The sequence below is a fragment of the Ursus americanus genome, chromosome 6, assembly GCF_024610735.1.
Source record: "Ursus americanus isolate L20-20 chromosome 6, mUrsAme1.1.p, whole genome shotgun sequence".
In the NCBI taxonomy this organism is placed as follows: Eukaryota; Metazoa; Chordata; class Mammalia; order Carnivora; family Ursidae; genus Ursus; species Ursus americanus.
Genome location: NC_142132.1, coordinates 55,253,093 through 55,264,119, shown reverse-complemented (window position 1 = coordinate 55,264,119; position 11,027 = coordinate 55,253,093). Strand labels below are relative to the sequence as shown.

Here is an 11,027-nt window from a genome sequence, read left to right as displayed (position 1 = left end):
GTCAGCTGAGGGGGAGGTGCTGAGACAGAGGCCCTGGGGATGCTGCGTGGACCCTGGGTCCTGTGCTGAGTGGGGACCAGAATAGGGCCGGTAGGAGACAGGCCTGGAAACCTGCCACCATCCCTCATAGCTAGGAGCAACAGGGACTCTAGAGTTGACCGCCTGTGCGACCCCTGCTCCCTGCTGGACAGCACCGAGGGCTTCCTTCGGGCCCCTGAGCTCAGGGAGCTGTGCCTGCCTCCATGTACGTTTCCTGTTCTCTTCAATGGCTTTGTGTGCTGTTGACGTTCTCCCCATTTCCAGTGCGGAATTCAGGGTGTGGATGAGTTCACTGTCTTTTCCCTGCACGTGGCTCGCTCTGTAGCCCAAGACAGCAGACCACTGGGGTGGGGGACCCAGATGACCTTTCTAAGCTTCCACCATCCATACCCACCATCACCTGGGTGGCCTCCAGGGGTACGTTGGGTTGAGGTTTGGACGGTACTCAGTAAGAATTGTTTTACCAGGCACTCAGTGCTGACTGTGGCCCCAGAGCCTTCTACTCGCTGTGGTGGCCTCCCCCGAATTCTGTCCACCAGGCTCCTGGAGGCATTTGGGCGTGTGACTTCTGAATCAACTAGTCCTCCAATCCCTTCTGCTCTGAGATGGGGATTCTGGCGTGCCCTCCCCACCCTCTTCTGGCCTCAGAACATGGCTGGAGGAGGGTCTTGAGGCCAGAGCTTCCCCCACATAATATAATTGGCCAAGGAGAGTTTTAAGAATGAGATGGCTTTCTTCACCCGCCTGGGGACCATCTTAAACTGCTTTCTGTGGGGTGTGTGTTTGTGTGTGTGTGTGTGTGTGTATTCCTGCCTGAGGATCACCTTGGTCTGTATGACGGGCTGCGTAGGCATTGCCATCCATGGGTGTGGTCCCCAGGAAGCTTCCCAGGCCTCCTGAGAGCCTAGTGGACACTCAGTCCAATGGCCTAGTCAGCTTTCCCCACCCCCACCTGTGCGGATGCCGGGGGACTAGCATCTTCTCTCTTGGGACTCGAGACTTGGTAGAAAGCAGCCTCCTACCCACCGCTTACTGTGAAAAGGCTGGGTGGGGCTCCAGGACTCCAAGCTCTGTTCGTCTTCCTGAAATTGGGCCTTACCTGCGACCTGGTGGGGACCCAGTGAGGCTAGCCCTCCGCCTGCCTACGCTACTGGTGCGGGTAGCCATGATGATTCAGCCCTTCAGCCCTAGGCAGCCTCTGGGCTCTGGAGACAGCCCTGGCCTCCCCCACTAACCTTCATTCATTTCCTTGTCTTCTGGCCTGGGGGTAGGAGTGAGGAAGATGGGGATGGTGCCAGGGAAGGTTTTTTCGGGATTGCTCAGATACAGAAGTGATCGTGAAAAGGGTGATCGTTTCTCTCTTCATTGCCTATGAGACATGTCACTAATTCAATCTCATAAATATATCTGGGGTTGAAACAGGCCGAGTGCCTGGCTGCCCGGCGTGGAGCCCCATTTACCAGACTGCATCTGCACGATATTGGTTAATGGGGTGCTGGGAAGAGCATGTCCTGGCATTAGACTGAAATAAGTACAAGACATATTTTCCTTTTACTCTTCTAGTGCTTTTAGTAGGAAAAGGAAGGCATATGTGAAAGGCTTGTGAAAGATTCCATTCATCAGAATCCCAGACATCTGCTCATTCTGCAGCTAGAGCCTGGGTCCTTTGACCTCCAAGGAACTTTTAACAGGCCTGTCATCTTGCCTGCTGCTTCCACTTGGCTTTGCCGGTAGGAGCCTGGAGGAGGGTGATGGTGTGCATAGTGCTTTGTTTGGGAGAGGAAGAGGAGTCCAGCAAGGTGAGAACTTGGCCTCTTAAGAAGGACTAGCTTCCCGGGGCGCCTGTCTGGCTCAGTCGGTAGAGCATGCGACTCTCCATCTCAGGGTTGTGAGTTCGAGCCTCACGTTGCATGTGGAGATTACTTTAAAATCTTCAAAAAAAAAAAAAAAAAAAAAGGAAGGACTAGCTTCCTTTCCTCCAAGTTTGTCAGAGTGTTGACTGGTGCGTTTTTTCTGAGTGGGATCCCCGTGACCCTACGTAATCCCCATGAGCAGGTGAGCAAACAGGTGCGACTTGTCCAGCAGCTGAACTCAGGAGTGTTTGGCCCAGGAAGGTGGGGGAGAGTATGCTTAGCAGTTAAAGAGCTACCCACGGTTTATTTTCTCAGAGTCCATGTGTCCCAGCTGCAGAAGCAAGCATTAAAAAAAATGCCCTTTCCATATTGCTCAGGGGTGAAGGAGAGGAGAGTTAGAGAATTATGAAAAATACCTCACATACTTTGAGATCTGGTCTAAAATGTCCTGTAAGAGCCTCACTCCTTGGTGAATCTTTATCTCCTAATCCTTGTCCCTGCTACCTTGGATGTTCTTCAGAGTTCTCCCCCTAAGAGAAGCCCCAGCGCTTCATTTGGTTTGATAATTTGGGATTGTCGTGAGGGAACAAACTGGGAAACCGGGTGGGTACAAGGGACGTTCACATCTGGCCATGCTGCGCTGTGCTCCCACGCTCCTGCTGTTTTCTGGAGATGGCATGGGCAGCCTTCTCCAAAAAAGACGGATTTGGTACCGTCTCTGCGTGTGTCTGCAGCCAGGGATTCCTGCTGGGTAGAATTCGCCCCTGGAGTCAGCTCTGAGCGTGCCTCAGGACACCCCTGCGGGCAGAGAGGCGCCCATGTCCCTCCGAGGCCAGGAAGCAGTCATGGCCAGACTGCCGGCACCTGCTTATTGATTTGAGGACCTTTAGAATCAAGTCTGGTCACGGGAACTCAGTAGTTTCTTTGAAAGACGTTTGAGTCCTTTATTATGCGCAGAGGGCTGTGCTAGGCTGGGGTGACAACTATAAACTTGATAGAAATGATCCCCGATTCCCCTGGAACATAACTAATGACTTGCTGTCTTATGATAAGTGCGAAGCACAGAATGCTGTGAGAGCTTGGGGGTGGGCAGTGGTCAGATCATGGGCGGGAAATCACTGGCTTAGGAGTGGCTTAAAGCCAGGCTCTAGCTGGACAAATGGGAATATTATAGTTAGAAACTTTGTGAGGGAGACTCAAATGGATAGTTCTCAAAATGTAGTTTTGCTTTCTCTTTAACGGCTTGTTATCTCTGAGCATCCCAGAACAATTTATGGCTGTCCTATCAGATACCACGTGTGTGTGTGTGTGTGTGTGTGTGTGTGTGTGTGTGGCGCTCCTGTCTGTCTGTCTAACAATACACACAAGTATACTAACAAGCTTGTGTGTGTGGATGCTTTCAAAAACCTCCAGCGAGGTTGTCAGGACAGAAAGTACTATTATTCCTGAGTGTCCCAGAGCAGGGCCTCCCCCTTGCAGTTTCTCCCCTGGGCATCCCGCCGCCTGCCCTTTGTGCGGCAGACCAAGGCGGGGCTTTTATTCCTCATTTAGAAACAGGGACTGGCGGTCCCATGGAGAGAGACATGACTTTCTCGAGGTCTTAAGAAAATCTGGAATGGGGTCCAGCAGGCCAGTCTTACTCCCTCTGCTCCTTTCCTCTAGGAGAAAAGTCCGTCTTTGTTGATTTTAATGATTTAACTTGGAATCTATGTTTTAATTCTCTCCCCCACAAGTCAGTACATAGGAGTCAAATTTTATTATGAAATATTTGAGGTGCATTAAAATGAGATTTGAGATTAACATAATAAACACCTGTGTGTCCACCACTCGGCCTGAGAAGTTACAGACACAGTTACAGTTCCATTGGAGACGCGACTGAAAGCCCTGCATGCCCATCTTCCGTCCCATTCTGTTTCTCCTTCCAGAGGGTGCCTCTGTCCTGATTTAGATGTTTATTATTTCCATGCATGTTTTTATGCCTTTATTATATAGCATGTATCTATAAACATTGGGTAGTGTTACTTTATGTGGTTGTAAGCTTCCGTAAATGGCGCTCTTTTGTATCCTTCTGCACCTTGCCTTTTCTCCCTCGGCGTTCTGTGTCTGGGATTTTTCCACGTTGATTCATTCACCTGTTTCATTGACTTAAACTGCTGCATGCTCTGACATTGTGTGAATGCACCACAATTTATAATTCCTCTCTTCTTTTGATGGGGACTTGGGTCTCTAACGTTTCACATTGCAAACGGTGCCACAGTGATTCTTCTCCTGCCCGTCTCCAGCACACATGCACATGGCTCTGGGCTGTCTGTCTGGCTGGGTGGGGGAGTGTGTGTATCTTCCCATTTTCCACATTTTGTCAGATTTCCGTCGCCCGGGGTCCTGCCACTTCATGCTCCCATCAGAAGTTCGTACAGGTTCCTCTTGTTTCACACCAACCCTCGGGACGGTCAAACCTGTAACAGGTTTTAATAGATGATTTTTTAAAAAAAGATTTTATTTATTTATTTGTCAGAGAGAGAGAGAGAAAGAGAGAGCATAAGTGGGGGGAGAGGCAGGCAGAGGGAGAAGCAGGCTCCGTGCCAAGCAAGGAGCCCGATGCAGGACTCGATCCCAGGACCCTGGGATCATGACCTGAGCCGAAGGCAGACTCTTCACCGACTGAGCCACCCAAGCGTTCCAAGTAGATAGTTTTGAAAGAGTCTCTTTCTTCCCAGTCATTTCCATTCACATTACAGTGCTGGAGCTTAGTTTAAAATTAGCCATTTCCTAGTTTACCGTATCAGGCAGAGCCCTGGTGAGGTTGACAGCTCTCATTGTGAGCGGTGCCAGCCCCATTGACGGCTGCTGGGACGTGTGCACGCTCCGAGGAGGGGGAGTGGGTGCAGGGAAAGGCGGGGCGGGCTCTCTGTGCCCCCCCCCGCCCCCCCAGTGTGGGAATCCGTTGCGCTTTTCCGGGAATTAAAACCTGCCCGCACACCCTCTCCCTTCCTGGGTGGAGCCGGCCCAGGCGCGGCTGGCTTATCGGTCTCCTAAACGTGCCGGCTCTGGTGGAGGACACTCAGGCCCGCAGCCTCTCTCCAACTATCTTCCGTAAAAGGAGAGGGTGGCCGTGCCCCACCGCAGGACAACTGAAACGCCAAGTGTGCAGGCCAGCCGTTTGCAAGCCACGGTCCCTGCTCCAGGGCAGAAAATGTCAGATCGTGTTCATGTGATTCCAGGCTTGGTTACAGGCCACAGACGCTGACACCTGGAGGGGACCTTGGAGGGACACGGAATGGCAACTAGGAGCCTGTCTACCCTAGCGCAGGTCTTATTTCATCATCAGTAATAGTACTGATGGAGGCCAACATGGAATGCCTGTCGCGTTCCCTGCTGGGTACCGTGCTGAGAGCGTTACATCCCCATGACGCCCCTGCGAGGGGGGCACCGTCAGGATCTCTGCTTTTGGAAAAGACCCCGAGGCTCAGATAGGAAACAGAAGAGCGCACATTCTGCCAGCATCGCGTCTGATGGCAGAGCCCAGTTCTGTTTTTAGTCGAGGTATAATACTTGTAGTGTCAAACTCACTATTGTAAAGTGTGCACAGTGGTTTCAAGTACATTCACGAGGTTGTGCAACCATTACCACCATCTAATTCCAGAACATTTTCATCACCCCCAAAAGCAGCCCTGTACCTATTAAGCAGACACTCCCCATCCCACCCTCCCTCCAGCCCCTGGCAGCTACTAATTTACTTTCTTTTTCTCTGGGCATGTCATGCAAGTGGAGTCATGCAGCATGTGGCCTCTGTGTCTGGTCTTCCACTGGACATCATGTTTTCAAGGCTCGTCCACGCCGTAGCATGGTTCGGTCCTTCGTTGCTGAATAATATTTAGTTGTGTCCAAATCCTGCAGTATGTTTATGCATTTGTCAGTTGATGGACATTGGGGTTATTTCCACTTTGGAATAATGTTGCTGTGAACATTTGTGTGCATGTTTTTCCTGTGTGGACATACGCTTTCGTTCCTCTTGGGCATATGCATACGAGTGGCATTACTGGGGAGCCTCTGTCTTCATCCATCTGGAGACAGGCATCAGCTCCGTTTAGAAATGAGAGGACAGAGACCACCCCTGGGGGCGGGGGGGGGGGGGGTGAAGTGACTTGCCAAAGACCACAGTTCATTAGTAATAGGGACAGGAGCACTGTCTAGTCCCCTGACTCAGAAACCCATGTTCTTCCTACCATACCACACCCATCCCTCCCATTTTGTTTAGGGAAACAGAGCCAAGGAGGTTGAGAGCTGGGCACACCCCTCCCTCTTCAGGTTCCCCAGACCTCTTTCTCTCCTTCCCCATCCTCCCCAACACCAGCACATTGGCTTTGCTTGCCCACCCCTTGCCCCTCTTCTCTTGCTCAGTGTTGACGAACTCCCTCCACTTGCGAAGGAAATTGGCCCAATAAAGTCATTTACAGTGAAATGTTAAGGATTTCCCATTTTTCAAATTTGTCGCTGTACCCTTTCTATTTGTCTTCCTCCCTCACCTTTGTTTGCATTTAAAAGAGGACCACCACCGAGGACAATGCCTAGCCTTCTAGAAGAACCCCTAATGCTCTTGTAATGCCCGGTCCTGAAGATTGTTCTCTCCCACAGCCTCACAGCCTCGCCTGCACTGTAGGCAGCTAGTTTCTTTGATTGGGGTTTTGCCTTCAGCCCTGTTATTCAATGTGACCTTATTTCTCTGGGGTCTTCTGGTGCCTTCTCTGATGTCCCTCTGGGTGGGTGGGATGAGTGGAGTAGGAGATCCAGGCCGCTGTTGTTATAAAGGCACCACGTCACCTTTGCAAAGTTCTGTTCTATTTACAACATACCCTCGCGTGCGTGATTTCATTGAGTCCTTCCAGCACGCTTGGATGTGGGTATTTCTTCCTGCACCTTACGTGTGGGCCAGGTGAACCCCCGGAAGTGAAACTGACGTGATCTTGGTGGCCAGAAAGGAGAGGGAGTGCAGGTCTGTCTGACACCGGTGGGCAGATCTCACCACACCTGCAGAACCCGAACCACAGTTCAGGGCTGCCCGCTTCCAAAGCAGTACATGGCAGCAGCCTGCAGTAGAAACCATCGCCCAAGGCTCCCAAAATGGGGGTGCTAGAGCGGTGCTGTCCAGAACAGTAGCCGCTAGCCACACGCGGCCACTGGGCACTTGAAATATAGTGAGTCTGATTTCAGATGTGCTGTTAAGTATCAGGGACGCACAGGATTTCAAAGACTTTGTATGACAAAAAGATATATAAAATATCTCATGAATAATTTTAAAAGCATTGTTTGCCTGTGGGAATAATATTTTGGATATATTGGGTTAAATACAATGTTATTAAAATTAATTTCACCTGTGTATTTTAAAAAAACGTGTGGCTACTAGAAAGTTTTAAGTTACATATGTGGCTCGCATTGTATTTCTGTTGGACCCAGCTCTGCCAGACAGTGAATTTTATAGCTAAAGTTTGGGCAGAGGCACTCCGCATTGGAAGCGATGGGTTCTTATGGGTCCTTGGGCCTCAGTGCCCTCATCCCTAAGACTAGGAGGCTGGGATCCATGATCTCTAACAGATTCTTCTAGCTTGAGCAGTGTGGTGGTGGCCAGCGAGCTGTCTGGGCCTCAGTTTCCTTATTTGTCAGATGGGGTGAATGATTCCTGCCTTGCCATCTGCCCATTTATCCAGTTAGAGAAGGGAAATGGAAATACTTGGAGAGCATACGGAACTGTACGGATGCTGGGGCACACCTGTACCAGGACACGCCTGTAGGCTCGGTGAGAGGTGGCAAGGGGGAGGGGGAGTAATGCAGAGAGGAGGGAGGGTAATCCCCGGTGCCTGGAGCTGCTCCTGTGTGTGCCCTGTATGAGGGCCAGAGGGCTGTTTTCTTTGCTGCTGCTTTACTGATGGCAGTGACTTGCCCCAGGTGATGGGGGTGAGGGTGGTGTAGCTGGAGGAGCCCTGAGGGCTTCGGATTTCTAGCCAGGTCTGCTCACACCCCTGCGCTCTTTGCACCCCAGGGCATTAGGGTCTGGTTGTCTCATAGTGAAAGCAAAACCGTCTGCACTTTGGAGACGCCCTTCTCTCTTGTCTGGAGGCACCCAGGTCGTTGGGAATTGGGAGTCTGGAGGCTGGCCCCAGCCCAGGCCTCCTGCACGAGGCTGAGAATTAAGCCTGTTGTTCTTGCCTTGCCGCATTCCAGGGCGGTTCTGTTTCCCTTGAGGCCACTGGGTCCCTCCTTCACTTTTAGCTTGTTCAGTGTGACAGGTTTGTTCTCACCCTGGGCTGCAGCTTGGTCTCGCTCACCAGCCAGGAAGTGCCTCTGGTGGGGTATTAGTGGTCGCCAGGAGGACCTTGGGCATGACCTCAAGGCCTTACACGGTTCTCCTGGCAAGAGGAGCCTGGGGAATTAGGGGAGGAGCGTCGAGTTTGGAGTCTGGAGCTGGAGCCGCAGGGCTTGCTGGGTGCTTGGGGCTACACACTTGATTTCGTGGCCCCAGCTCCCTCCTCTGTAAGATGGGGTTCCTATGCCCTCCCCACCCCCGCAAGTGTGCAGGTTGGATCAGGGCAGGTTGGTGAGCCCAGCACAGGCCCTATCCCTCCGTAACATCTCCCTTCCCCAGACCTCCGTTTCTCTTCAAGAACGGGCTTCCCATTTGCCTCCTGATTTGTCGTGAGTGCACAGACGTGTGGTATGAATAGTCTGGGGTGCCCAGCCCGTTGCATGGAAGGGCAGCTAGGGTTCAGAAGTGTAAATAAGATGGTAGATAAGGGTGAAGAACCCCGTCCTGTCCCTGGGCTGCCTGAGGGAACAAACCTCAAACTTGGTAAAGAGCCTGGGGAAAGGGAACCTCCCCTTGCAGTGTGTTAACGCCGAAGGGACCCTGTTTGCTCTGGTGACGTTCGTGCACCTTTCACTCAGGAGCCTCTGAAGTGGAATGTATTCCCCCAACACACTTCCTCTGGAGACTCGCGGGTATTTAGTAGCCTCTGGGAGGCCTGAAGAGTGGGGTGAGAATCCAGGTTATCTGTAGGGCTGGGTGTCCTTCTGGAGATACAGATGTTGTGGGGGTGGGAGGGTTAGAGGACCAGAGAACGCCCGGAACACTCTGTCCCTCAGCAGAGGCTGTTGGCCCCACGCAGGTGCCCAGGCGGCTGCCGTGAGGGGCTGGGCCGTTCAGGGAAGAGGAGCCGGCCTTATCTGGGCCCGCAGACCCCCGGGGGAGCTCCCTGCTAGGCGTCACCGTCACCGGGGCCTTCCCGCCCAGCCGAGCAGGCGCCCAGCCCAGGGCAGACGCCCGGAGGGCTTCGCGAGGCGGCGGAGGGCCGGGAGGGCATGGCCCCGGTGCCCGGGCGCTCAGGGCCGAGGGCGAGCGCAGATATGTGCGGGCTGCTGCAGCTCCTGGGCAGGGCGCTGGGCGCCGCCGCGGGGCCGGGGCAGGTCAGCACGCGCGCCGGGAGCGCTGACGGCCGAGGGGACGTGGCGCCGAGGAGCTGCTGGTGTTGGGCGGGGCGGGGCGCGGGGCGCCCCTCGGAGGAGGTGAGTGTGGGGGTGGACGTCGGGGGGAAGGAGGAGGGAGGCGCGCAGAGGCCCTTCACGGCCGAACCACGGAGTGGACGCTGGGTCCGCGAGGAGGGGCCTTGGGGGGTGAGGAACCGTGGGTAGCCCTGAAGGGGAGGGCTGGGGGGGGCGGGCCATGCCAGGGTGACGGCTCCTGTGCGGGGCTCTGCAGGGTGAGAACGTCTCTCCTGGTGGCCACGAGGAGCTGAGCACCAGCGGCCTTCCCAGTCGCCAAGAGCAGGACGGAACCACAGGTCCCTGGGCCGCCGCCCGCAGCAGCGAGGTGGGGCCGGGCCGTGCGGAGCCCGGGCAGGCGGGAGCGGGCGCTGGGACCTTGCTGAGGGGCAGGAGGAGGGGCGAGGCGGGCACACACCGCAGCAGGGCACAGCCTTCGGGCTCACGACGGCCTTGAACTTCCTGGGCTCTGTGCCGGAGGCGAGAGCAGGTCAGACGGCTGTGGCTGCTGGGCAGTGCCGAGGGGCGGCATGGTTTTGGCAAGGCCACGGAGCCGTGCTGCTTGTAGCGTGGTGGGGCTGTGGCGTTAATGCCACCCGCGTTCCCACGTCTCCCGGGTCTAGGAAGCACCTGGCCTGGGTGCTCCCCGGGCGGAGCAAGAAAGCTTGCAGAGGAAGAAGCACAGGACCAGGAACCAGGGAACTCGGTGTCTACTCCAGTTCTCTTGCTGACCAGTGGTCACCCTGGCCATTTGAGGAACCTCTCTGGCCTCTGATTTTTCCTTAGGGCGTTGGAAGTGACGGCCCCCGAGTCTCCCGTCCCCGAGTCTCGGGACAGGATAGTTTGAAGACCACTATGAAAGTGCTGTGCACAGTAGAGAGGCCTTTATAGTTCAAGGTCATGTGAATACATCCACATTACAGATGGAAAAACTGAGGTGCCTACAGGCTATCAAGGCCAGAGGCAGACACGGGTGTCCACGTTGCCTTGTCTGCACCTCATCACTGAACCAGGCAGGGTCCTGAGGAAATCTAAGTGTGGCTCTTAGTGCAAGTCTTAAAGGCAGGTCCTGGAGGAAATAGGAAGGAGGGGTTAAGATTTCAAAGGACAAAGTGTTTACGATTCCATTTTATTCCATTTTCCCCCCTCTCGCACCCGCTCCTGGTATGATTCTGTTTTTGTAAAACGAAATAAAAAAGGCGAGCTCTGTATGTATGAGTGTTTAGGTAGAAAAACTGTCCTAGTCCATAAAACTCTTAGTGGGGATTTCTCTGGGAAGATTAGGGGAAGAACTCAAGACTTTTTACTTTTATGCATTTTTATATTGGTAATTTTTTAAATAATAGGTATATATTGCTTATTGTTACTGTAACTTACTGTTAGTTAAAAAAAAAAAAACCCTAATAAAACAGTACAATGTTTCAGAGGAATTTTGCCAGAGTCTTTCATATGCCGTGGTTTAGCACATTTGGCTATTTCTGCCTTTTTAGTGGTCTCTTCTGTAGAATGGGTCAGTAATGTTTGGTAATCGGTGCATTTCTCCTAGGTATCTAGGTAAAAGGAGTCGAGGACACGTAATTATCAGTTAGCCAGGGCGTGGAG

The 11,027-nt window shown here is 53.2% G+C and overlaps 1 protein-coding gene across 3 annotated transcripts in view; it reads left to right on the top strand.

The window, feature by feature from the left end:
* The window catches only part of HK1 (hexokinase 1), a 66,151-nt gene that overhangs the window by 4,463 nt on the left and 50,661 nt on the right, over positions 1–11,027 (top strand). The window contains exon 1 of one of the 3 annotated variants that reach the window (XM_045783246.2): positions 9,214–9,449. The exons of the other annotated variants lie outside the window; for them this stretch is intronic. Coding sequence (XP_045639202.2) covers positions 9,246–9,449 — 204 coding nt within the window. The 5' untranslated portion in view covers positions 9,214–9,245. Of the gene's footprint in view, positions 1–9,213; positions 9,450–11,027 lie in introns of those variants that run through there. 3 annotated transcript variants of the gene reach the window in all.